Here is a 27,562-nt window from a genome sequence, read left to right as displayed (position 1 = left end):
TTAACTTTACAAGAGCCAGGAGGATACAGGTTTAATTTCTCTTAATTCAGCAGAACAACAGTAATCCTGTATAGTAATATGCCACAGTCTTGAGGAAGAGAAAGCTCAGCTCTGATCTAAAGCCTGCCCCAGATCACTCTGCTATCACACACTGACTACGCAACACCTGAAGTCCTGAGTTCATCAGGGAAAAACAAACCAGGATAAAGTGGTTTTCCTTCTCGGAGATTGTTCCCTTCAGCCGGGGGTGGAAGGTGATTTAACCAGCGTTTTCTCGGTGCTGATGTGGAGCAGGTGCACTGAGCTTGGCTCCTCTTCACTCAAGTCCCGTGGTCCCTCGTGGCCAGGGCTCCCCAGGGCCTTCACTTCAGCCAGATCCACTTGTCCCCCACGTCAGCGTTGTAGCCCTGCTTGTACTTGCGCCCAGGGAGCTGCAGAAAGCACAGAGCTTGGTCATGGACATTTCCCACTCCCCACACAGGGCCTGGGAGCGCCTCGTGGCATCTGCAGAACTCAGTCCTGAGCTGTGCAGCTGAAGGGGAGGACCCACAAAACTCACTATGCCATTATATATATATATATATAAATTAGGCCAGTAATCTCTACAGCATATTCCACCTGGATTCGTCCAACTCCTCCCCAGTTTGAGAGATGACTCCTCTCACTGTATCATGTGGCAGAGGAATTGAATCAGTCAGTAGAACCTCACTCCAAAATAGGCACCCACATTATTAAATACATGAAATACTTCATGCATGAGATACTGAGTTAATTACCACGTTAAATTAAACCATTCAAATGGAACTGCAGATTTAGCCTTCAAGAGCTGAACTTAACTTCATTAAAGCAAAAGCAGTATGGGCCTGTCTTCCTCAGCAAAGCCAGAAACCACTGCTTGGTGGGAAAAACCCAAAGTTTCTTGAACCCTCTACCCAAATTGCAGGGGTACCCTGGGACCTAAGGCAACAACCTCCGAGTCCCAGGTGTAGAAGCAGCTCCCTTTGGTGAGCACTGGCCACAACCTGAAATGCCAGAGATGGTTAGATCCCAGCTCCAAAAGCAGAACCCATCTCCAGAACCTCCATTCCCACCTCCAGGAATGAAAAAGAGTGTTCATCTTTGAGCTCCAACACTGGACTTGAGAAGCAAACCACCATAAAAAAAAAGCAAATTAGTTTTGTGAGAAAGTCTGAAGCAAGCAAAGATGCTGTAATGAAACTCTTCCTTTAAAAATAAGCTATCTGCTGGCAGCCTTTGTAATAATTAAGCAAGATCATCTGGTCTGTCTCCACACAAACACTGGTTTCACTCAAAACCCCTGAGTTGTCCTGATGGTTTTTCCTTTCAAAAAAAAAAACAAACAAACCTGTAAGAGTATCCTGTTGTAGAGAGCTGCCCCTGCAGAGAGAAGCAAGACCCAGTCTTGATAAAAATCTATCCTAAGGCCACAAAAAACAGCTATTTAATCAAAGATGAAGCCTGTTGTTTTGAGGAAGTGGAGGGCTGTGGGATTTTTTTACTTGAAGGTCAAAAAATAAGACACTTCTTTCCCTAAAAATCAAGCTAACAGGAGACTTTACCTCCTTCCTGAGACACTCCCCACCCTGCCTTGTCACAATCATTTGTGATCGGCTTTTCTGAGGTTTTTCAATTAAATGTCTTGTCTAAATATCAGCAGAAACCACACAGTCCTGTTGAGAGTTCCCCCTGCTGAGCAGAGAGGAGATGGGAGATGAAAATACCTGATTACTGTCTGTGCCCCACGAATCTCCAGCGGTGAGCCAGGGAGGACACCAGACCTGCTGTGACCAGCCTGTGACACAAACACAGCTCTCCCTGCTCCTCTCCAGGCAGCACATAATTGGCCCTTTGATACTTGAAGAGATTTCCAGATAACTAGATTATTAAAGCAACAGGAGATCTCTGGGAAAAGACAGGAGTTTACAGTTTTGTTTCTGGGTAAATCTGCCCTCTTTAAAAAAGCTACAATATCAATCCCAACAGAACTCAAATTCATTGTCCAAAACAAATTCCCCATGTGCCTTTGCTTAAAGACATGCAAGACATCAAAGCAAATGTTATAATAAGTATTCATCCATAACTCCATCCTTCCCAGTGGGCCTTGGCAAAGGCAGGGGGGTTTGGAGATATGTTACAGCCAACCTGTCAAAATAGCCAAAAAAAAAAAAAAAAGGGGGAAGAAGGCAGAGTAAACAAATCCCACACTACCTAGGAAGCAGGATGACATGAACTGATGTTCTGTGCACAAGTGACTTCCCAAAAATGGGCTCTTCAAATCCCACGTTTTACAGCTGGGATTGCAGTAAAAAACCCTGCAGACCCAGGCAGGTTTTTGCAGACCACTGCAAAGAGGAGGGGTAAGAGCACCAGGGAAGATCAGGGGATGCCAAGTAAGGGGTAGGATATGCTTCTCCTGCTGGAGCTGGTGCTCCAAACTGCACCCAGCTGAAATTCCCAGGCTTGGCCAGCACGAGGGCAGGGATGGGAACAGGCAGCCAGCCCTGAGGCTTGCTGGGATTGCAGCCAGACTGCCCAGCCCAGAGGAGAGATGATGGAAAAGAGATAGGAAAAAGCTCCATGGAACTTGCCAGTAGCTGAGAGAACAGAAAGGGATTGAATATTCACCTTCTCTTCCAGTATAAATCCCCTGGAAGTATCCAAGGCCAGGTTGGATGGGGCTTGGAGCAACCTGGGCTAGTGGAAGGTGTCCCTGCCCACGGCAGGGGGTGGAACAAGATGAGCTTTAAGGTCCCTTCCAACACAACCCATTCCATGATTCTGTGATAACAGAGACCCCAGCAGACAATCCCAAGGGCTAATCCACATCCCTGCAGCAGGAGATAAGGCTGAGCTCCCGCCAGGTCACTGCCAAGGAACAGATTTTTCCACTCCATGGGAATTAGTAAGACAGAGACTCAAGCCTTGGCCTGCTGCATTACACTGAGCAGAACCCAAGGGCTGGCAGCGAGGGTTGTTTCAAGAAGGATGTGATAAAATCCACCACACAGAGCATGAAACTCATGAAATGAGCTGTACCCAAAGGCAGGGCCAAGCTCGAAGGCACCGAGCTGCTCAACTTTAAAGGAGCATTAGGAAAAGAGATGAAAACAAGACCCTCTCATCAGTTAAATTAAGAACCTGCCACAGAAGTGTCTGTCAAAACTATAAACATGATGAAAAGCCCTATAAAGTGGTAGAGGCTGTGGAGTAGCAACAAACAGCTTCAGCCAGCTGTTTGTTATCCGGCTCCTCCGGATAATTCCACCCCAGCCATGTGCAGGTAGAGCTCTGGAGAGTTTTAACAACCTGAAAAGGTTTTGTTTAGAGCCTGTCTCATTTTCCAGTGTTTCAGGAACAGAAAGAATTACGGATTTTGCCTTCTATTCCTGTGTTGCTTTGTGCTAATGGCTGGTCTGCAGCTCCAAGAGATCTATAAATAGCCTGTTTTGAGCAGCACTGATCAAAGAGCACTTAAAAGCAGAGTCATTACTCTGCAAGCTCGGGCTCATTCATCAATACCCAAACCTCATCCTTCAGTGGCTGTTTATAACAGCCACAATAATAGCCCCTTCCATCACTGCTGTTAGCAGATGACTGCTTTTTCCAGTAGAAATCCTGACTTCCAGAGGTTTGTCAGTGTTGTTGGCACACAGCTAAAATCTGAGAGAACCCAGGAAATGGAGCTTCATATATTGGCTAGCATTCTGGAAGGGTTTGGCTCCCCATTGCTCTCCACAAGTACCCAGAAGGAGGCTGTAGCCAGGTGGGGTCTCTTCTCCCCAGTGACAGGAGGAAATGGGCTCAAGTTGTGCCAGGAGAGGTTTAGGTTGGATATTAGGAAGAATTGCTTCATTGAAAGGGTTGTCCAGCCCTGGCACAGGCTGCCCAGGGCAGTGGTGGAGTCCCCAGCCCTGGAGGGATTTAGAAGTCCTGTAGCTGTGGCACTTGAGGACTTGGGTCAGTGGTGGCCTTGGCAGTGCTGAGTTTACAGCTGGACTCAATCTTCAGGTTCTTCTCCAACCTCAATGATTCAGTGTCCCAGAGCAACAGCTAAAGGTGGGGAGTGGGTGTAAAACCCCCCAAACACACATTCAAGGTGTGCATGAGTTGGTTTCCAAAGGCCTGGCATACAGAGATGTTTGTTCCAGCCTCACTCCTGCCATTCTTTACTCAAACAAACCCCTTGATGCTGTTAACGTTCCCTGCAGCCCAAGAAACAAGGATGCTCAGAAGCTTTACTGAATTGAGGTTAAAACAATTCCAGTTTGCTGAAATTGTTCAATGAATGCTGTCCTGCCCTTCATTCACTCATAAAAAAAGACAGACAATAGAAATCCTTTGGAAAGAGAAGTGTCCATAAGGAGCACCAGTTATCCACAAGAGTGCAAATCTACTGCAGGAAAAAGTCAAGTAACAATATCCAAGTCACAGCAGCGCAGTTAGACATCTCAAACTGACATTATTTCACAGTTTAAGATCCATGGAGATGTTACCCCTCTATTAAATTATGTTTCAATTAATTTTAATTTAATAGAGGTCTACCCTGGGGATCATATTCATCCATGGGTATGGGATTAAGAAGGGTTTGGGAAAGGGAGGATGTGCTCCCACATAAACTGTTTCCATTCACAGGGCTCAGGGACAGACTATCTAGTTGAAATGGATTATTTTAATGCCAGTGGGATTTGTCCTTTTGCTTTACACAGGCATCCCATGCCTGGGACAGCAGGGTCCATCTCCTAAAAAAAGACAGACACAACCACCTAGACCAAGATTTGAGACAGTCCCAATGTCTCTCAAGTTCCTTCCCTCCCATATCTGGGATAAATATCCCTGCCAACTGCCCAGGGTACTTTTCATGGGAAGCAGGGTGGAAGCTACACATTTCTAAAGCAGAAAAGGGGCTGCTCTCACACTCTCTCCATATGTATAGGACTGGTGAGAGCAGAGCAGAAGTGGGAAGGTGGGAAAAAATAGATCCCATGCCTATTCCTGCCCTTTTCCAGGTACCCTTCAGAATAACTCTGTCATTCCGAGGTTTTAGTTACTCCTCAGGTTCTTCTGGTCTTAACTCATAAGCCAGGCAACATCTTGCTACTTTACAAAGGGCTAAAAATATTTTTGCAGAGATAAAACAGAAAAAAAACCCTTAAATTAAGTCTTTCCTAATTTATTGTGTGTCTGTTCTCATTCCTTCCTGGATTCAAGAGCAGACAGGGCTGGGCATTACAGCTGTCAAACACCTCCTTTAAAACAAGAATTAGGAAAGGAGATCTTGATCCTAAAAAAACCAGAAACTTCATCAAGCCAAGAAAAAAAATGGCAGAAGAGGGAAACCAGAAGGTTGTATCAAAGACAGCAGCTATGGCAACGATCCCAAACATGGAGAACAAACATTCCAAAGCTCCCTGCTCCTGCAAAGGCAAGAGTTGATCCTGCTGTTGATCCAGACTCCAGCTTCCAGAAAGCTCAAGTATTTCTTCTGTGGCTCTTCTGGGAGATTTATGTGTAAGCAGGAGATTCTGCACTCTCAGAGGAGATGGAAGAGCTAAAGGACTTCCTAACATCCCCTTCTGCCAGCAGCCACCTTCAGCCCCTGCAACCACAGTCAGGGCCAAAAACAGTCAGGGCTGCACTTCACAGGCCACTGGGGCCACCTCAAACCTGGAGAAAATCTTCCCTTAACATTTAGGCTACTTATGACCCTCTCATTGTAAACACATGTTCTTACACCCTTCCTTTTGGGCTGTGAGACAGAGCTGACTCATGTTGCAGGTTCACCTTCCCATCACTCAGAAGCTTCTTCCCTGCAACCACCAAAATAACCAAAGGAACAGCAGACATTGCACACCAGGGCTTCCCTTCCTAAGGCTGCATTCCTTAGGAAAAAAGAGGAATAAAAGCCTTGGGAAAGAGAGTGGGACTGTCCTCCCCTCTGACCCGTTGCCTCTTCTCCACTTGCTGCCATGCCAGACTGCAGGGGACTGCCAGCCTCACATTCCCAGGTCCTGGGGCAGAAGGGAACAGGATGAGGAGCAGGATATAAAAATGAAGCTTGACAAGGCAGCTGAGCAGGTGCAGATGCTGTGGAAGGAGCCACAATGCACCTCAGAGCAGTAGCCAGGTCTGTGATCAGCTCAAGCTTTCCTTGCCTCACGGTCAGCACCTTTGTGTTCCAAAAGCAGTCTGTCACTAGGGAAAAAGGAGTGGGGAAAACAAAATGAGTATCTTCTCTCACCTTTCTGGGGCATAGGACGAGGGAAAATGGCTTCACAGTGACAGAGAGCAGGGATAGATGGGATATTGGGGAGAAATTCTTCCCTGGGAGGGTGGGCAGGCCCTGGCACAGGTTGCCCAGAGAAGCTGTGGCTGCCCCTGGATCTCTGGAAGTGTCCAAGGCCAGGTTGGATGGGGCTTGGAGCAACCTGGGCTAGTGGAAGGTGTCCCTGTCCATGGCAGGGGGTGGAAAGAGATGGGCTTCGAGGTCCCTTCCAACCCAAATCATCCTGGGATTCTGTGTCTCCATGAATTCCAGCAAACAGCTGCACTTTTATGTGCACAGAAAAGCACATGCACGTCAAAGAAGCAGTTTCTCCCACCCCAGGAGATGCAGCAGGGCTTGCCAACAGCATTCAGAGTGTGAAGTACATCAGCACATTATTTAAGTACACTGATTCCATTAAACACAACCATTTGTTTTCATCTTCACTGCAAACACATCTGCCTAAGTGCTCCAGCTTCGCCGGGCGTGCACGGAGTTTGGAGCATTATCCGTGGGGATTGTGTGCAGTTGGAAGAAAGCAGAGAGATGCAGCAGTTGTTAAGGGGAAAAAAAAGGGCAGTCAAGTCTTTACTAGTCTGACAGTTCCTAAAATAATGTTGCTTCACCGAAGAATGAACATGCTTATCTCTGATCTACAGAGCCTGACTAAAAGGTTACTTTTCCCTTGCCAGAAAAGCATCCTTAGAAGTTTGTGAGTGCCTGAAGAGAATGACTGGACCCTGCCAGGTGACTTTATGGTACGAGGAGGCTGCAGAAAACCACCTCCTCAGACATGAAAAGAACCTCAGAGAACAAATTTAGAGGATATACATAAAATAAAAGCGAGCTTCTAGTACTCAGGAGCTATATGTGGCCACCTCATTATTTTATGGAAAAGCACACATACTAAAATCTTGAACTCTGAAGATGGTTTCCTCCTCCTCCTCCTTCTCGGTTGCTTTTAATGAATATTTTGAACAAAATCCAGCTTCTGCCTGGGATTTGTAAATCCCTGAAAACCACCATTATTAGGCAGCATGAATTGTGTGCATGCAACTCTGAAAGGCACAGCAGTTCCCTGCCTATTGGCACCATGGAGGATTTGGGAGTAGTTACAGGGGAAAAGAAAAAATCCCCTACGCAAATCATTGTATTTACGTGGTAAACATCATTACACCAACTTTGAAAGCACGTATTTCCCACAAGGAAAAGTTCAAGTTCTGTAATTATCCCATAATTAAGCCTTTACTTACAAGTCACGTGAGCCTAAAAACCTTTATCTTCAGATGCCAAAGTGGCAGCACAGTTTTACCAGCCCTGCAAGGACAGGGGCAAGGCAAGGGCTTACAGTTCCCTCTGCAGACCCAAAACACATCCAAAGTTTGTATGTCGACAAGCTCCTCTGCTCTCTCTGCCTGTGCAGGTGGTCTCTACTGTGTCATCTCTGCACAGAGGCCTTGTCTGAGAGGAAAAATTCAGACCCTCATTTGCTAAACCAAGTTAGAAGGAAAAAAAAAACCAGATCTTCAAAGTTTCAACACAAAGAATTTAATCCTTAGAACATAAAACAGCAGGTGGGACTGGCTTTGTGTTTCCCCTTCCAGTAGCTTGTGGAAAACAGCATCTTTTGCATTGTGCACCATCCCTACATACCCCCCCCCGCCACCATTCCTCAAGGATAACAAGTATCTAAACATTCAGAAGAGAGAAAAAGAGGATTACTATTGCCTAAATTTAACAGAACACCTCCTGAAATGTGCAACTCCTCCTTATTCCAAAAGACATTATCACTTTCCACAGCACTTTCCTGAATCAGGGCCTACAATCATGCCTGCAGAAGGGAGATTATATTTTGGCAATGTTTTTTTTTTTTTTTGCTCAGCTTCAGCTGTCAACTAACTGGCAAGGAGCAGAGCTATGCAAGAGCACAGCCTTCCCTCCCAGGTACCCACATTCCTACTCCTAAGCATCCCTTTGCTACATCTGCAAGGCAAGTCACAATTTTCCCTGGCAGCCAGCTATTTGATGAGCCAGGACATTCTCAGTTCCTTGCCAGCACAAAGAAGGATGTGCTGTCGTGCAGCCAGAGGGAAAAAAAAAGCTTTCAGAAGTCTTACCCCTGGCTCTCAGCACACAGCACCGAGGTCACACCTTGCTGTGTGTCAGGCAGCCTCAGTAATTCCCAGCTCCACTGCAAAGGGACATCTCAGCCCAAAAACCCCCTCTCATCTTGGGGAAGAAAGGCACTGTCAGTGCAGATGGATATTGTGTGCCACAGACAAGTCATGCAGCAGATTCTTCTCAAATCTGTGCTGCACAGCCACAGGCGTCTCTTGGAGTGAAGGACTCCAAAAATCTTCAGGCTGAGCTTGAAGCTTTGGGTTTAAAAATGCGATAGCACAGAGAATGAAATTCTGAGAGCAAGTCCTCTGCTGGACTAGGAAGTTTTCAAGCCCATTAGACAACCTCAGCTACTTTCTGCTGCTTTAACCTTTAGCTTTAGCCCCTTTACAAGCTGGAAAGGTCACATCTCAAATGAGGCAGAACAGCGTGAGCCCAGGAGCCTCTCCACTACAGTTAGCTGAGGAGAAACAGATTATGTGGAATATTCTGCCTATTGCAGAAGAAAACATTGTAGCTCAGAGTTTCCAAACAAGTCCATAAATCTGTACCTTACGTTTTCATTTCAGTAAGAGACTGTATATACTAGAAGGAAAAGAAAAATGGCTCTGTTTTGATTATGCAAATCATGGTTTCTAACAATTTATATTGTATATTCCTCCCTTTGTCTTCAGCAATTGCTTAGAAAATAAAAAGATGCAGTGACAGAGATTCCATCCCGACTGGAAAATAGATTATAGCCTGTAACTTCAGCTTGGCCAATCACTATTAATTACCATCAACTTCTCCAATGAGCATTTTCAATACCTGGGCCTTGGGAAAGCCCCATGTGGTGGGAGAGGACCCCGTGCCAGGTAAATCACAACCAGCACCAGGGCAAAGTGCTCAGTGGGCTGGAATCCGTTGTCTCCAGGACCAGCAAGGCAAGAGCTAATTAAAGCCTTGTGTGGGAGCCTGCAGGAGGTGTAGGAGAGTGTGGGGCCACAACGGGCTCTGGATCCGTGCCCACGTGCAGAAACACACTATTTAAAGCAACAACAGTTTGGAGAAGCGATGCAACATTCGTTCCTCCTCAAGAAAAACACCCCCTCCCTCAGCATTTTATAAGAAGTCGCCACAGGTTTCCAATTTTCTTGTTTGACTCAACGGATTATTTCAGATTTCAGAGGTCAGAGACTAATCAGGGCAGGAGAAACAAAAACAAATGAAAACCACTTATCCTTTAGTTCACATCTAAAGACCAAAAAAAAAAAAAAACAAAACCCAAAACACACAAAAACCAAAAAACAAAAAAGGAAAAAAGAAAATCAGCTTATGAAACAAACCATTTGCTTCATTACTGCTCTCGTGGGGAAGGCAGACTTCAAAGAGGTGGGGATTTGGGCAAAATCCAGAAGCTGCTCTTAGAAACGAAACGTGCATCCCTGTGCAGGAGCCTGGCAGGCAGGCAGTGTCCAGGACAGCGAGGAGCACCCCCAGGGGTGTCCCCTGGCCGTCCCACACCCACCCCCTCAGCACCACTCACCGATCGGTACTCGTAGTAGATCTTGTCGAACTCGGTGCCTCCAATGGTGATCTCTGGAATGAAGACAGGGATGGCTGCGGGATCCAGCACTGCATTTTTGTCCTGGACGCTGAGGGGGAAAAACAGGGAAAAGAAACAGGAGCAGTTGGTTCACATCCTGCCCTCAACAACAGCAGCAGCAATTCCCAGTTTGACCAAACATTGCTGCCCAGAGCAGCTGTGGCTGCCCCATCCTGGAAGCGTCCAAGGCCAGGCTGGACAGGCCTTGGAGGAACCTGTGAGGGTGGAAGGTGTCCCTCGTGGAACCTGGTGAGCTTCAAGGTCCCTCCCACCCCAAACCATTCGGAATTCTAGGATTAAAAGAATTACTTTTCTGTTAAATAGCACTTCCAAAGGTTTTATTTTATTTTCCAGCTATGACAAACATTTATCCTTTTCCTGACACAGATACTGCAGTTTTCCCCTCATCCTTGTCTCCAATTTGCTCCTGCTCCAACTTCTCCCTCCCTCTCCATTCCCTCCTCCAAGTTTTTTCTCCATCATTCCTGAGAGCCTTTTCCATGAGGCACTTCTGGCTTTTTAGGTTTATATAGGTAAGGTAAATACAGAATTTTTATTGAATCCCCAACACATTATCTTGCTAAATTCCCATCCTAAATGGATCAGTACTGAGGCAATGACAGAGTTTGGATGCCTCTAGCATCCTGCCTGGGAAGAACCAGGAAAAATTGGCTGCAGCAGCTGCAATGACAGATATCAGGATCCACCACAAATCCACACTGCACAGCACCAGCACTTTCAGATATCCCGAATTTAAAATGCCTGAGAAACTGCTAGAAAGGCTCCTGCTGCCTGTGGTGTCACACACAGGCCCACAGTGCCACCTGGACGTGTTTGAGGAAAATACATCCATTTCTAATCAACGCTGCCCAGATCCTAAATTCAGTGTGAGAAACTCTGCAAATTGCGTTGTTTTCAGTGAATTGCACGTCTTCACAAATATTGACATGCACATCAAGCACGTTCCCTGAGCAAAGCAAAGTTTACCATCTTCAAGAAATTAGTTTTTTTCCCCTGAATCACAAACTTTGAGACCTTACCTCCCAGCACTGAAGAGTCTCGACAAATAAACTAGTTTGTTAACACATCCTGGCATTCACACTGCAAACTATCCTACTGCAGACAAGCTGGTAAGGAAATACAATAATCCAGTGAAAGTCAAGATGGGAGAAGGTGAGGATAAATGACCAGGTTCAACACTTAATGATAAATGGATAAATGACCAGGTTCAAATGCTTCCTGCAAACTGCGACATTATTTATCCTCACCTCCATTAAATGTGTATTTCACATGCTGGAAGTCACAAAAATGAGCCCAGGCACTTATGAAGAGAAACTTCACACACAGAAACCAAGTCTAGTAGTCTACAGTGTACAGTTCATCCATTCTTTCCTGAATCTCAGCCAAGTGGCAACCTGTGGAGGACAATTCCCAGACACGGTTTATTTTAATTAACGGCCAAGATGGCAAACCTGCTGCTCTTCAAACTCCTTTACTCTCACCGTACAAGAAAAGAACGAAAAGCTAGTGCTGGCTTCTCCAGAAACAACTTGGAACACTGACTAAAAGCACACCCAAAGACACCTGCCACAACAGTGTCCAACCACAAAACCACAGGCGCTTGCCAGGACTAATTCCCTGCTCAGCAGGAAGCATTTAAAGGCACCTTTTATGTTCCCTTAGTTTTCTCTCTCCCCCTCGGGAGAAAATCACCATTATTTACTCTTTTCTGAGTCTTTACCACACTTTCTGGAAGCAGCTTTCATTATGCAGCACCTTTACCTATGAGACTGTGTCACACTTCAAAGGTAACAGAGCATGTAAGTGACTGTGTGGCCCCAGTAATTTAAGAACATTAGATTGTAGCTCACATAACCCTCTTATCCAGGGTTCTTCCCACAGGAATCACACCTGGAAGTATTCTACAGCCACGGGTGGCTCATCTCTTCTCCAAAAGCACCTATTACACACCTAATTCACATTCTGTCCAGCATGAGCAGGTGCTGAGGAATCAGGACTGACACATTCCTGCTTCTTTTTAGAGGAGGAATTCCTGTTTCCCTCACAGACAGCTTCCAGCAGGATACACTTTTCCAGGGAGCCTGCAGTGGTGACACACAAGTAACTGAGGTTTCACTTTCAATCAGCGTATGAAACGCAGTCCCACAGCGAACATTAGAAAGCCTGATGAACCCTGCCAAGGGGGCAAGGGGGGTAAGGGAAGGAGACTGCTTAGAAAAAAACAAACAAACCAGTCAACCCCAAAAAAACCCCTGAGTTTGCATAGGCTGGGCTGTGATTTCTCAAAAACCCCAAGTGACCTCCCTTCCAAGCTAAAAACACTGACTGGCTTAAGAGGCAGCCACACAAAACCATACTGAGAGTTCAATTCTGTGTTCATACATGAAAGTTAATTTTCCTCCTTCTGCCAAAGGGGCTCAGATTCCCTCATTTGTCCAGGCAGAACAGGAATTCCATGGCCAAGGTGAGCGAGCCATGGCCACTTTCTCAGTGAACAACACTCACCATCAACACTGAGAACCAAGAAAAAAAGGTTTTCCAAGAAAAGCAGGTCTGCAAGAAAAAGGGGACAAGGTGCAGCAACAGCTCTTCAAACCTATAAAAGCTATTGCAAAGAGGAAATTACAGAGAAGTGTTTCAACTGAAGCAAGAAGCCAGGTTGGACGGGGCTTGGAGCAACCTGGTCTAATGGAAGGTGTCCCTGAATTTCTGGTGAAATGAGAATGAAGGCTCTCTCTCCCTCACTCCCAAGTTCTCTGCTCTACCTCTCCCAGGTTCTTTACCAAATTCTGAAGGAGCTGCAGGGATATAAGAGGTTTAGCTGTGGACTTGTCTGATACAACAAGCCACGAGCAGTAAATTTCCCCCACCAGCTGGTAAAGTAACATGGACAACACCACACAACCTACAGCTCTTCATCCCAAAACATGATGTCTTGTACACTTGTGTGGACAGACTGATTTTACTGGGAAGGGCACAGATAAAAGTGCCTGAGATGGTGCAGTGATAGCAGAGGAACTCCTTGAGACATTTAAAAAGCCAGAATGGTTCGTGTTGGACTCGGAGAGGAAAGAAAGATATGAAGATTATCCTCTGGGAGATCCCTCCAGCTTCCTGACACAAATATAACCATTTTTACCTTTTCCCAAGAGATCCCACAGCCACAGTAGAGCAAGGGAGAGCACTCAAGGGCAAGGCAGGGAGATAAAAGGGATCATTATGCAACTGATTTCACATGGGTGCGGCTCACCAGTCTGATTAGCTGACTGATTTGCATTGATTAGTCAGAGGCCCTGCTGGGGCTTCTGTGCACTAGACCCTCTGTATGAGCAGTGAAAAAGTTCTCCTCACCCCTGCCCATCAATCCCAGACATGCTGGTAACAAGCTGAAGGTAGAAGAGAACATCAGCCCAAGTCAGCCCCAAAACCTGGGAGGTCAGCAAAGGAAGCAAATGCAGATGGAAAACCAAACAGAGTAGAACTTATATTAGATATTGGATATTAGGGAAAATTTCTTAACTGAAAGGGTGGTCAGGCATTGGCACAGGCTGCCCAGGGCAGTGGTGGAGTCATTGTCCCTGACATTATTCAGAAGTCCTGAGGATGTGGCACTGGGGGACATGGCTTAGTGCTGGGGGAATGGTTGGGCTCAACGATCTCAGAGGGGTTTTCCAACCTAAATGATCCGAAATACCAGCTGGAGCCTCCCACAAACACCCACGAGAGGGCAGCACGTGCCAGCACCCCAACAGGCACCAGGAACGACCTGAAAACCCACTTTCTGAAGGAAAAATTAACACAGGCACTGGACACCTGCAAACCTGCCAAAGGCTGGGGACCACGAGCTCTTTGCTACCTGGGCACTGGAACAAGGGAGGAAAGCATCAGCCTTAAGGTTCATGGATTAGCACATGAGATTGGCATTGGATGCTCAGGGAGGCAACTCCAACGAGGGAGGCACGCAGCAGCCTCCCTGCACTTTCTGGAGGCAACATGAGAAAAGATTATATCCAAACCCACACATTTTTACAAAGAGGTCCTTCCCAGGCTGCCCAACACATTGCCCAGGATTTCCTCACAGAATTGTCCTGCACAAAATTGGCACAGGATGTGCTGTCACACCTTTACCAATGCCCTGACAGCCCAGCACCAAATGAAGATGCAAAAGTAAACACCGGGAGCCGGACTCGAAGATCCTTGTGGGTCCCCTCCAACACAGGATATTCTGTGATTCTGTGACTTAAATAAGCAGTTCATTGCAGTGTAAGATCTTAAAACAGCCACAAGCTGCCAAAAGAAGAAATGATTTTGTATTATCTACAATGACAAGAGCCTTGTACAGGAGACCCTCTCACCCTCCTCCAGGGTTCAATGAAAAACTGAGCCCTTAAAGCAATTTATTCCCTTCTACAACTGCAAAGTTGAATTTTCATACAGTACTTGAACACCCTGCTCTAATTGAATGCTTTGCTTTAACTCCCTCCTACACACTGCAATTAATAATCCTTTCTTAATACCTGCACTAGTGGGGAGCTACAGGAAAACAAGCAAATTATTTTCTCTTTCAAAGGAAATCTGATTGTAATAATTTTGCAGGGTCTAAGTCACCAGATGTTACCCTCCAATTACAACACAAAGAAAACTTGTCTTAGATAGTTAAAAGGCACCCAAATCATGACTTGTTCCCCTCAGACACCACCCAACACTGCTCTTCTGCAGTTTCTCTTCCCCCTCTTGATAGAAAAAAACATAGAAAAGGAACACAGTCTCTCATTTCAGGAGGCATTTGAAGTAACAGTAAAGTAATAGGCAAAGAATGTCAGAAGCCTAAAAAAAAATAAATGTTTAACTTACTGCTCCAATGCTTGTCCCAATAAAAACAAAAATTCAGGGACGGATATTCAATTAAAAAAAAATCCCAGTGTTTCTGTTAGCTCACGAGACAACTAGAAATTATTGAAAACAGTACAACTCCTAAATTTTGTTTCAAAAATGTAACTACACTGGACTTGCTACCTGCATATTCAGTCTAAAGTTGGATGTCTTCACATCCAGCCAGGCAGAAAAGGATCTTTCTAATAAAACCCAGCCTTAAGTTTGTCTGGAGTCTCTTGTCTAATCAATCAGCAGCAAAATGTTCCACGTTCCAGTGCCAAGCTCCAATATTGCAAAATGGAACTCCCCCACCTTCAAAGACCCAAGGCTTTGACCATTTTCCCCGAGATCTGATGCTAAGAGATGCTCAGTGACTGCATGACATCACACTTACTAAAGTCTCAAGTGGTGGAAAGAAACGTCATCCTGCTCCAGCCACGGCCCCTTGTCAAACTTCAGGTACTCGATGTCTTCAATGACCTGGGATCAGAATGGGAAAGGTCACACACTCAGAGGTGGCTTGATTAGAACATCCAAAAATCAGTTAAATCATCAAAATAGATTATGAAACAAACAAAAAGGGCTTCCCTGCTAGAGCTGGTTTAACAAGGCAAATGTTTAGAGAGAACATTACCATCTGCCATCCTGTCTCAGGAGGCCCTGCCACAAGTACTGGGCAGGCACAGCTCTGAGGATCCTGGTGCTTTCAGCCCTGGATGGCAGGGAATAAGCTGTCTGCATGGTGCCTCATTTCCAAATTCTTACCTGATCCAAGACATTCTTCCTCAGCCTGCTGTTGGGGCTGGAAAGCAAAGTACAACCCCACCTCTGAGAGATAATGAGGAGAAAGTGGAAATAAATCTAAATTTACCCCCGGTTTTGTTACAAAAAAAAAACCTCCATAGGACACCTGTGTGGTGTTGGGTTTATTTCCAAAAAGGCTCAGTGGCTCATTCACTGACACAAATGGCATTTGCCTCTGGGTGCTGTGTGGTTCACATCACACAAACAAAGGCACGTTTCAGGCTGGGAAGCTCAAACAGACCTGGAGTAGCTGCACTGATGACCCCAGAGGCTCAGGATTTCACTGTCTATCAGGACCTACCCAGGCATGGATGATCCCTGAGCAGAAAGGAAAGGTAACACCTATGGCTCAGCACCCAGAACCCTTCAAACAAGGACTACCAGCTCAGCAAATCATTCCTTCAGCATCCCCAAACTTATCAATCCCAGATTTGAGCTTCATTTACAGCCTGGCTCCACCAGAAAACAGATCTTTGCTGGTCCACCGGGTAATTGCTCATCACACATGGCTGGCTGGACCTGAAGGAAACCTGAATGGTGTCAGGGGGATGCACTTCAGGTGCATGATGAGGTGGAGACAGTGCCTTAAAGCAACTTGGATTGTTACAGCTCCAAACATCCCTTTCCAGAGGCCTTTTTTTCCAGAAGGAAAAGACAAAGCTGTGAGGTCAGGACCAAAATCCTGATGACACACTGTCAAATCCATTGATAAGTAAGCAGATGCCAGTAATAAAAGATAAAATAACAAACGAAAAGCCTTTGTATTCCAAACATTAAGAAATAAAGGGAATAATTATAGTGGGTTTAAAGCCTAATTTTGCAGAGAAAGTCTTAAAAAAATACAGCTGGCATGACACCTCCAAAGCATATTTAGACTCCAAACAAGTTTAGATAGATCAGAAAATCATTAAGGTTGGAAAAGCCCTCTAAAGATCATCAAGTCCATCCACTCCCCCAGCACTGCCAAGGCCACCACTAACCCATGTCCCCAAGTGCCACATCCACACGCTTTTTGAAGACTTCCGGGGATGGTGATCCCACCACTGCCCTGGGCTGCCTGTGCCAGTGTTTGTTCACCCTTTCAGTGAAGAAGTTGTGCCTATATCCAGAGTAAGTGTTCTCTAACCACTTTTAATGCCTTACAAGGGGGCAGCTGGCACACTAGATACTGCAGATGTGAGCACAGAAAAGCTACTTTTCACATAAAGTCAATGACCAGAAAGTTAGTCCAAAAAGCCATAACCGATTTTAATTATTCAATTTAAGAGCTGAACTCCACCATACTTCCCTTTGCCTACACAAAGCAATTCCTTCTCTACTCCACAGCCAGGCTGTGGAAACTCACTGCTGCCTGATGACAGGACTGATCACAGAGCTGCTACAACAGGGCTCAGAGCGTGTTCCAGGGGAAAGAGGAATCTGCATCCAAATTAGTTTTTTCTCACTGTTATTATCATATCAGATGAGCAGCTCATCAACAGTGGTATCAACCTGCCAACCAGAGAGAAGAATAGCTGCTTAATTTATAAGGAATGTCCTGGCACCCCCTGGGAATCAGCAGCAAATATCCAGGGTTTTCAAAACAACATTTAAATGTAGAGCTAACTTTGTATTCCCTGTTTTACCCTCATGTAAAACCAGAGTGAACCACCCTAATGAAGCTCATTTCAGCACTCACCGCCCCGTTAGCCACCACTACCAATGTTAATTACAATGTGAAGCCCCAACTGACCTTTTTAGAAGACACTTAGAGAATCATTTCTACGCTGTGTGTGTCTGCCATGAGCAAATCAAAAGTTATTAAACTCCAAGACCATAAAAAATTAAGCTCCCAAATCCCAAATAATCTGTAGGCTGAAGCGAGCTAATGACCACTGCTGCCTACCAAGAGGATACCCCTGTGTAAACACACACCTCACAAGCCAAAGCCAAATCCCTCCCGCCAGCCCCTATTTCCCAGTTTCTACTGTCATTCCAAAGGTGAACTGAATCTGAAGAGAAAAGGGGGAAAACCAGCTTTATTCTTTGAGGTAGACCAAGTACCAGTTATCTATCACCAGCATCCAACGATCACATCACGGACTTGATAATCTTAGGGGTCTTTTCCAACCTTAATGATCTTGGACTTCCAAATGCTAATCCTTTCTCTAGTCCAGATTTGTCCAACCAAATTAAGAACTCCATCAGTGCATCTGATGACCCTATTTACAGTGATGGCTCAAGATTACTGAGCTTGGGAGACTCCCTACTTGAACAATAAGAGATTTAGACTGACTTTAAACCCTGATTTAAGGGATTAAAATCAAATCTCTAGCAATGGGGTTTACCACAAAAAATCCAGGGAGGAAACAAGCTGCTTTATTGTGACCACTTTTAAGACGTGTCCAGAGAGAAGGAAGGGGAGAAAAAAGGTAAATAACCTCCCATCCCAACTTTCCTTCTACCAAACATCCCTGGATACTCTCTTGAAACACCATGGTTTTCACATCTTATCTTTGTTTTTACGTGTTTATCCAGAAAAAAATAACTGTATATTCTCATCCACATCGCAACCTTGTGATGTCATTTGAGCTCTACTTTTTTCAGTATTTTTTTCTATTTATCTGCTGTCAAACTGAAGCCACCAGGCCTTTTTGGGGGTATAACCCCACACTGCCTCACAAGTCTACTGCTTAATAATCTAATAACCTCTATTATCCATTGCAGGAGAATCCAAAAATCCATCCACAACAGCATAGGACCCAAAATGTGGCACACACCCCCAAAGGGAACCAAAGACCTAGAGACCCACAGCACTGCAGCTGAGGGCAGGGGGACAAAGGGGGGATCAATTTTAGGACCAGAAAAGTCCTTATCAATATTTTCTGCTTCACAAAGTCCTATGACCAGAACTTTGAAGGACACCATGGCTAAAAAAAAAAAGGAACTTTTGCCTGATGAAGGGTCATTTAAATATTAAAATGAACATCCTGATATGCTAATAAGATTAATGAAGTACATGCTACAGTTCCACTAAGATCATGTGATACAAACACAGGAGGAGAAGACTGGGCAGTGTATAAGGAGGGTAGAAATTTCATCTAGTCAGGATGAAGACCCAGAAAACCTTTGGAGACAGTCCAGGGGCTTCTCTCCTCTCCCTCCTCCCAGGCAGGGATGACTCCTTGGTGAGCTTCCACGTAGGATTATCAACATAATATTATTGTTATTATTAGAGCTTTAGCCCTAGAACTGAAATGGGCCCACTACAAACCTGTCCAGGACCACAAAAAACTTGTCGCTCTTTCCATCAGGGAACAGCATCTACAGAGGAAAATTAATGATGGAGAAGCAAAAGGCTTCTGTTATCCCACCAGTGACCCTCCAAGAGCAGGAACGTTCACTGAAATAAGGCAAATTATATTAAATTTGCTCCAAAATAAGTAACATAGTTGAGTAGGAGGAAGCAGTGATCTCGTGTCAATCCTGTCTCACAAGAGAGAGATTATTTTTAGCAATGAGAAGGCAGTTTTTTGTCTTGGTCCAGGGTGAAAGTGTCTTGCAAAACCAACAGCAAAAAAAAATTGCCAGCTCACACAGATGAAAAATACAGGGTTACAAAGCCTGGAGCAGCTCTGGGAACACAGCTCTTAGCTATAACCAAATCATGACTGGTTTCTGGAGAGCAACAGCTATTTGATCACACAGAAACCTTGGCACCAACTTCCACCATCCTGACAAAGTGACACTGATGGAAACGTTCGAGTTCAGCCCCTGCACAGAACAGAGAGAGCCCAGCCATGCAGCAAACTCACCTTCTCCACGTCCTCGGCCTCAGCCGCCGTGTACTGCAGAACTTGGCTGCTCTCGCTGCGAAGAGGGAAGACACTGAATTCCCCTGATCCAGCTGCTCCACCCACCCCCTGCCCTGCTCCAAAACGAACAGAAACCAAGGTGAAAGGCACAGACACCAAGCCAGAATCATGACAACTTCTTAGAACACTCACAGTAATTCCTGTTACACCTGTCAGCTGCTTCTTTCCTGGTGGAAAATTGCTTTTAAAGGGCAAATGGCCTATGGAACCTACATAAATTCAGTTCAAAAAATACAAATCACACCTTTGAATTTGTTTTCATTTAATGAATGTGGCTCCTTGCCCCACTTACAACTGCCCAATCTATTTGAAGCTAAGTGGAATTTTCAACCAGCCTAACCCAAAACGTCAGCAGACTTTCCTTTTTACAAGTACATTACTACCTGTGAGTAATTTTTAGGAGAATACATTCATTGGTCACTATTCTCTGAGATAACCGAACCAATACAAACGCAGGCAGCAGGATCTGCAAGTGTACAAACATTTAAAAAAGGTAATATTTCCTGGTTACAAGACTGCGTTGTTAATCATCCAGCAGCCTCCAGGGAAAAGGCACGTGCAGAGCAGGGCCACGAGAGGAGTTCCTAAATGAACGTGTTTCATACTATGCAGGTTGAGCTGACTGCAGTAACAGCTGTTCCCAAACCTGCTCCAGCTTTCCCTTAGCTAACAAATTAAGAGAAAATAAAACAGAAACCCAACGCGCACATTGTATCAACAAACACACAGCCAGGCTGAAGGGCAAGGAGGAAAATGTCATAGAATCCCAGATGGTTTGGGTTAAAAGGATCTTAAAGATCATCCAGTCCCACACCCTGCCCTGGGCAGGGATACCTTCCACTATCCCAGGTTGCTTCAACCTGGCCTTGGACACTTCCAGGGATGGGGCAGCCACAGCTTCTCTTCAGTATCAACCCAAGGGAGAGGTCAGACTTGAGCAGAGCCTTATAATGGCAATTGCATTAACAACGCAGATCAAACCACTTGATCCCATCCCTTGATTTGACTCTGCAGATTATCAGGGCTTCATTAAGAGAAAACAGCTGCTCAGTGACTCTGCAGATTATCAGAGCTTTCCTTAAGAGAAAACAGCTGCTCAGTGGAAGCAGTATTGGATATGAAAGGGAATATTGGCAGTCTTAAGGCTCTGGTCCAGGAAAAGGGGAAAAAAAACCCAAATGAAAAACCAACCAAAAACCAAACGCTGTCTGTTCCAAATCACCAGGCAGCACCTGCCACAGCACCCAGCTCACAAATCACTACCCATAAAAACATTAAAGACATTCATAAACATGCCAGACTAGAAAGGTAACACCCACTTTAAAGCACATACCCACTATAAAACACTTTAAAAGCAGCATCAGGTTGCTCCAGTTAAATAGAACAAGGTAGAGGAGTTTCGCCCAGTAACAAACTGCATTTCAAGAGAACAAGCAAACTTTAGCATGAACATGGAAAGCATGCAGGATTTTGCTCAGCAGTCTTGTAATTCCTCTTTTTAGACTGTCTGAACCAGATTTTGGGCTCTCTCAAGATCAGGGAATCAGTGTCTAGGCAGACCAAGGAGTGACAGCCAGGTGTAATCACAGCTCGCTGCATCACTCTGCCAGCAAACAAACAGTTAAAGGCAGTTGTGGCTTCTGTACTGATCCAAGACAGGAGCCATCCTGCAGCCCAGGGATGCACAAAGCTGGTTTCACACATTCCCAACTGTCCCCCATCAAGGGGACAGAGACAAAGATCGATGTGACAGGTCACCGTGAGCTCGTCCGCTGACAGGATGCCAAGCAGAGGGTGTGTGCTTAACAAGTGTACTGACCATGCACAGACAAAGGGCAGGGAGTTGAAATCCCAGCAGGATTTAGGATTTTGCTTCGCTAAACACCACGAGATGTATCTGGGGCTCGATCTGATCCAAAGAACAGGCAGCATTTTTCTCCTCACCAATAAACTTTGCAGCTTTGCCCCCAGGGGTGGCAGTCCCAAGGCTTCCTACCCTCCTTCCTTCTCCATCCTTATTCCCTGTCATTCCCTGGCTGTGGGGGACACAGTGGGAGGCAGCTGAGCGTGTACATCACACCAGCAGCTCCTGCCTGCGTGAGTGACAAGCTAAATATCCAAGTTATTCAGTTCAGTTGCTGACAGGGCCATTACACTGATGTACCTGGAGCAAGAGCCAAGGGGAGACAGGGAGGCTAAAAACCACCTGAGGATGCACTTGGATTTCACTGGAACTCAACAATCAGCCTCATGCACACAATATGAGGGACCCAAGGCTGCTTTTAGATTTTTAAGACAATGTGATTTTTGATGGAGCTCTGGGACGGCTGGCAAACTTACCTCATCTCAAGTTTACAGGGAACCCATTTTTGCTTCCCAGCTTGAGAAAGCCAGGGGAGCCCAGAAAGTGACAAGTGGGAATGGTTTCCTTCTGACAGTAGACAGGGTTAGGTGGAACATTGGGAAGAAATCCTTCCCTGGGAGGGTGGGGAGGACCTGGCACAGGTTGCCCAGAGCAGCTGTGGCTGCCCCATCCCTGGAAGTGTCCAAGGCCAGGTTGGACAGGGCTTGGAGCAACCTGGGATAGTGGAAGGTGTCCCTGCCCATGGCAGGGGGTGGAGAAAGATGGTCTTGAGTGTCCTTTCCAGTCAAAACCATTCTGGGATTCTACGACAACAGAAATGAGTTTTTGAGAGAAAAATTCCAAAACTCTCCAAAGAGACCTGAGAAAAGCTTATGTTGCATCACACTCTCCTCAGGTCACACAAACACACATCACTCCTAAATTAATCTTTAATTTTCCACTGTTGCCATCAGGCTTTTCTGAGGCCATCTCCTCATTATACCATGACTGCAACACCCCACCATTAGGACATAACACTGGACCCCCTGGCACAAGGAGGATTCCTCCCATGACCTGGTCTGCTGGTAGTGGCAGATATTTTTGGATCTGCACACATTTTTACTCAAAGACTTACAAGACAAAACATTTTGATTTGCTAACCTGATCTCTGGAAGGAAGGTTTTCTTGTAAGCATCCTCAATGTGCTGGAGATAGGAAGGAGACACCTTTTTCTCATATGGCTAAAAACAAACAGAAAACAATGTTGTGGAATTAATTTTCTTTCCCTTCCCTCCAGTACAGGCTCCAGCCTAAGCAGAAGGGCTGTTCCATCACCTGCCAAGGGCTGGAATAAGCAAACACCCAACTGAACCACAGAAACATTAATGGAAGTCTCAAGAATTAAGAATTTTGGAGTGCTCAAAATTCCTTACATGGCATTAAATACCTAAAGTAGCCCTCAAAAAGATCAGCTTTCCAAGGAATGAACCATCCTTGTTACCTGCACATTCAAGGAAGCTTTAGATAACAACCCAGAAAATAGCAGATGATTGTCTGAGTCTACCTTTTCCATAAGAAAATGGCAATGTGTATCCACATTTCCACAGTGTCAGACAAATGCATGGGCAACCAACCATTCCAAAAAGAAATCAAAGCTTTCTTTTTAATCTGTCAGGTTTTCGACACTGAAACACTTCCCTGGACAGCATTTCCCATTACCTTTAAACAAGGTAAACATCATTTAATCCTCAGAACACATCAGAGAACAGCTACAAGCACATATCCAAATATCACAGAAGGGGGCGGGGGAACCCCCAAACCTAAAACTTTATTTAGATTAGTGACTCCCCAAAAGCACCCTACAGGTTCACTGGCCCAGGACTAGTTGGACAGCTCAGTAACCCAGCAGTTGCTTTCTGAATTTCAGGAAGTTCACTGAACCTGCTGATCCCAAGTGCCTCACACACGAACCTCAGCATGGGTGTGAAGGAGCAGTCAACTGGGAAGGTGGAGACAGGGACTCCAGCTGGGCTTCTGGCACTTAGGAATGACACACAGATAATCCTAAAATACACTGCAAGCTGCCTTTTACCTGGGAATGACTCCTGAAGCAGCAGCTACAAAGGTTCACATATCAGGGTGTGATTACAACATACATTAACAGGCAGCAAGAGCGAGAGATAAGTAATAATGAAGATAATTAAGAGAGAAATAAGCAAAAATAAGAGAGAAAATTACCTTGCCTTTCTCTTGAATCCTCTTCTGCACCTCTGGGACAGGCACATCTACATAAATGACCAGGTGAGGTGGCAGGAATTCACAGATGCTGATCTCTTTGATCTCCTTGTAGTGACCAAGGCCTGTATAAAACACAAATAAATCACATTCCCCACCCTTGTATTTGCAGTCTCCTCTTCTTGGCTCACAGAGTGAGTTCAGGGTAGGCTTTTCCTCAAAGAGGATCCAGGAAGTTCATAGAATAAACAACACCCAGATTAAAACAGAATTAAACTATGAAGCTACATGCACTGAGATCTAAGAATCTAAGCCCAACTTTATCGAAGAGGAGGTTTTATTCCTGACTCAAGTTTAGTGGAATCTGGATCCTCCTCTGTCATTTAGACACAGTAAGGAGCAGGACCTCTAACCAAGGGATTTGCTCACTAAGGATTGCAATGTAATCCATTATTTGTCCCTGGAATTTTATATGAGATTGTGGGTTGCTGGGCTTTGCTGCCTCACCAAGGCAGAGCAGTAAGATACAGGTCGTTAAAACCAGCTCTCAAAGACACCGAGCGACTTGCAGCAGGTGCTAAAAAACAAACATACCTCCTAAATCTGTGCCAAATCAAAGAGCAGTCAGGAACACAGCTGCCTTCAACTCAGGAGCAGCCAAAACACCAGATTTACTAAGAACAGGCAGCAATAGCTCAGGAGCTCAGTGCCCACAACCCCAAAGCACAGAATCCCTCAGGTTGGAAGGAACATCCATAAACCACCTGGTTCAACCCCTCTGCTCAGAGCAGGAATCTCAGCATTTCTAGAAGAGACATCCCAGGCAATCTGCTCCAGGATTTGACTCCCTTCAGAGTAGGAAAGGGGTTTTTTTCCTTTCAAATGAAACTTTTTGTATTTCAATTAGTGCCCCTTGTCTTTTGTCCTCTCCCTGAGTGCCACTGAGAACAGACTGGCTCCATCCAGGAGTGCTCCCCATCCCCGTTCTCCCTGAATTATTCAGACATAGAAACACCACCAAGTATTTGTAAACACCTTCCCGAACCTTCTCCTCTCCATCCCAAACCCCAGCTCTCTGAGCCTCTCCTCACACACTGGACATTGTTTCTCTGTGGCCCTAAGTTCACACTTTTTCTCAACTGGTAGCCCAGAACTGGGCACAATACTTCAGATTTGGAGCATCCTGGTGGCATCCTTTGCTCTAAGGACAGAGTGGTGGCTCACATTCAGCTTGGGGTCCATCAGGGCCCCCAGGTCGTGCTCTGTTTAACTTCCTAGACAGTTTTTAGCTCCCAGCATACAAAAGCACCTGCAGATAATCCTTCCCAGGGGAAGGACTTTGCATTCCCTATTCTAGACCTTCCAACCACTTCTCCATCCTCTCCATGTTCCTCTAAATAGCATCAAAAACACGGTGCATCAACCACTCCCCCCCTCCCAGTTTTGCATCACCTGCAAGTCTCCCAGGGCTGCACTCTGTTCCATCATCCATGTTTGAAACCCAGTTTAAACCTGGTCCAGCCCCAGTATCCTCCCCAAAGCCCTGAAGAAAAGCTGGGAATCTCACGATGCACAGAGCAGCCACACGCGAACAACTTGTTATCTAAAGGGATCCCAAATTCCAAGCAGGCATTTCTTTTCTCTTTTTTAAAAAGTAAACTGCCACACTTCTGACAGACTATGGTAAGATAACCTCCTTTTGCATGCCAGGAACTCACATCTCTTGTGGATATATCCCTGTTTGAACATGGCATCCAGGAACACGAAGTCACTGTAGGGAGAGCGCTCCAACACCACACCTTGACCTGCAAGGGAAAACAGGCTCCAGGTTGGAACAAAACCAGCTTTAAGGTCCCTTCCAACCCAAACCACTCTGTGATTCTCTGATTCTAAGCAACAGTGTTGGGATAAAAAAACCCTTTTCTCACCAGAAGACTCTCAAATCATTACAAAACCACCACAGAACTGTATTAATTGAAACCAAAAAGACTGAAAACAGTCACCACCAGGAAGTAAGCTGGGAGCCTGTGCAACTCACAGCTATCATGGTGTCCTTAAAATGCCCTTTTGAAAATAACCACCAGGGATTCCCAGACTGAAAATAATTACATTGGTAACTGGTGAGTGAAATAAGAAACAGGTGTGTGCAAGGCAGTTTTCTAAATGTGCTGTTATCCTGTACTAAGAGGGGGAAGTTGAACAAAACAAGAGCCTTTCATTTTAAAATGCAGAGAGTAGCAAAGCACTTTGAATCTCCCGGGCTGGAAGAGACCCACAAGGATCACCAAGTCCCACTCCTGGCCCTGCACAGGACACCCCAACGAGCAGGTTAGTCAGGACTCAAGGGTCAGAAGTTAGTTTAGGCCTGAGCTCTGTGCCCTGTGAGCCCCACCTGTGCTGAGCAGGTGCTCCAGGGCATCAGCGTACTGCAGGACACGATTCCCGAAGATCCAGGCCTGCATCCGGTAGGAGTGTCCATCAGGGCACTTGGGGTCCGTGTAGAACTTCTCCATGTTGCAGAAGCCATTGAACTTCTCAGGGAGCAGCGTCCCATCCCCGGAGATCCTGTTCAGGTAATGGATGTCGGCCTCCGGGAAGTGTTTCATTCCTGAGGAAAACAACTCGACAACTGAGCACCCAGCCAAGGAACAAGTTGCGTTCATTTACAGCAAAAGCCTTTTAACACACAGTTGTTCTTTAAACAGCTCTGAAACAACCCCCAGGCCTCTGGTCTATCACATCAGAGAGCAACAAACCCCACCTTCAAGCACTGCCCCCTTTCACCCGCCCCAGTGAGAGCTGAGCACAACCTTGGTGCCACCAAACCCACCGTCCTGACCCCCCCTGTACATCCACAGGGAAAACCCAGCCTCTCCAGGAGCCCACTGACCCCATGGGGACTGGGATTTCACTCACAACAAAACCCACCCACACAGGCATCCTCACCCCAAGTGTTACCGATAAACCCTCCCCGTTCCCCAGTTAATTAAGTTCACCGAGAGCTGCAGCTTTGGTGAGCTTTCCTCACAGAGCTGCGCCGTTAAACTCCACCAGCTGCCAGAGGAACAGCCCCAACAAGACATACCCAGTTTCTGTGCTATCTGCTCTGCCAGCTTGCCCTTCCCAGAGGCCAAGTTCCCCTCCACTGTGAAGACTTTGCTGTAGTCCGTGAACCTCTTGGTAGTTCTCTCTCCCAACATGTAAGCCAGCCACCCATACTGCAAGTTCTGCTCAGGGCTGCTGTGAATTCTTGCCTGGAAGAAAACACAAGGAAATCAGCACGCCTGGGGGCTTTTTAAGCTGGAAGTGCAGCTTTTTCCAGACCTACCACGAGGAATTTTTACGCAGTAACTGCGGCACTGATATTTCAGCTCAGCCATTCTTTAGGCTGGGAAGGTGGTTACGATACGAAAAGAGGGGAAGGTAAGAAATCACGGACCAATTTTCAGCGTGTTTTCAGGAGGGGCTGCTCTGCCAGAACCCGACGCGAGGACCCCCAAAGTGCCCAGAGCGGCCGAAGGTCACGCTCAACAGAGCGCGCCCCTGAGCTCCCAGGGGAGACCCAGCACTATCAGGCTTTTGCTGACTGTTTTGTTTACCGCCAGCTTGCAACAGCACCAAACCCTCTTCCCAGTCACTCAGGAGAATGCCCCATCCCAAGGGGCAATCCAGCCGTGCATCCCCCCCCAACGCCCTGCCCGGGCCCCTGGGGGAGCCCCGCACTGCCGGCGGTGAGCGGGGGGCCCGGCCCGGGCCCCCCGCTCACCGCCGGCAATGCGGGGCTCCCCTATCGGCCCTGCCCGAGCCCCCCCTCACCGCCGGCAGTGCGGGGCTCCCCCAGGGACCCCGGGCGGCCGCGGCCCGGCCGAGCCGGGACACCCACAAGGACATGGCGGAGCGATGACGGAGCGCGGCGCGACACGGGAAAGGGGGCGGGGCGT

At 46.2% G+C, this 27,562-nt stretch overlaps 1 protein-coding gene across 1 annotated transcript; it reads right to left on the bottom strand.

Moving 5' to 3' along the window:
* Positions 1 to 27,562, bottom strand: NDUFA10 (NADH:ubiquinone oxidoreductase subunit A10). Its single transcript, XM_050339809.1, has 10 exons — positions 27,438 to 27,562; positions 26,707 to 26,875; positions 26,014 to 26,229; positions 25,340 to 25,426; positions 23,625 to 23,746; positions 22,548 to 22,627; positions 19,484 to 19,538; positions 15,280 to 15,365; positions 9,930 to 10,038; positions 1 to 431 (listed from the first exon to the last, which is right to left on the bottom strand). Exons 1-10 carry the CDS (start codon positions 27,510 to 27,512, stop codon positions 363 to 365), a joined length of 1,068 nt encoding a protein of 355 aa, XP_050195766.1. The 5' UTR covers positions 27,513 to 27,562; the 3' UTR covers positions 1 to 362.

Source organism: Myiozetetes cayanensis, unplaced genomic scaffold (assembly GCF_022539395.1).
Source record: "Myiozetetes cayanensis isolate MyiCay16 unplaced genomic scaffold, myiCay2020 scf9, whole genome shotgun sequence".
NCBI classification, from domain to species: Eukaryota; Metazoa; Chordata; class Aves; order Passeriformes; family Tyrannidae; genus Myiozetetes; species Myiozetetes cayanensis.
The sequence above is the reverse complement of the archived record's forward strand: the minus strand, read 5'-3'. Positions and strand labels throughout refer to the sequence as shown.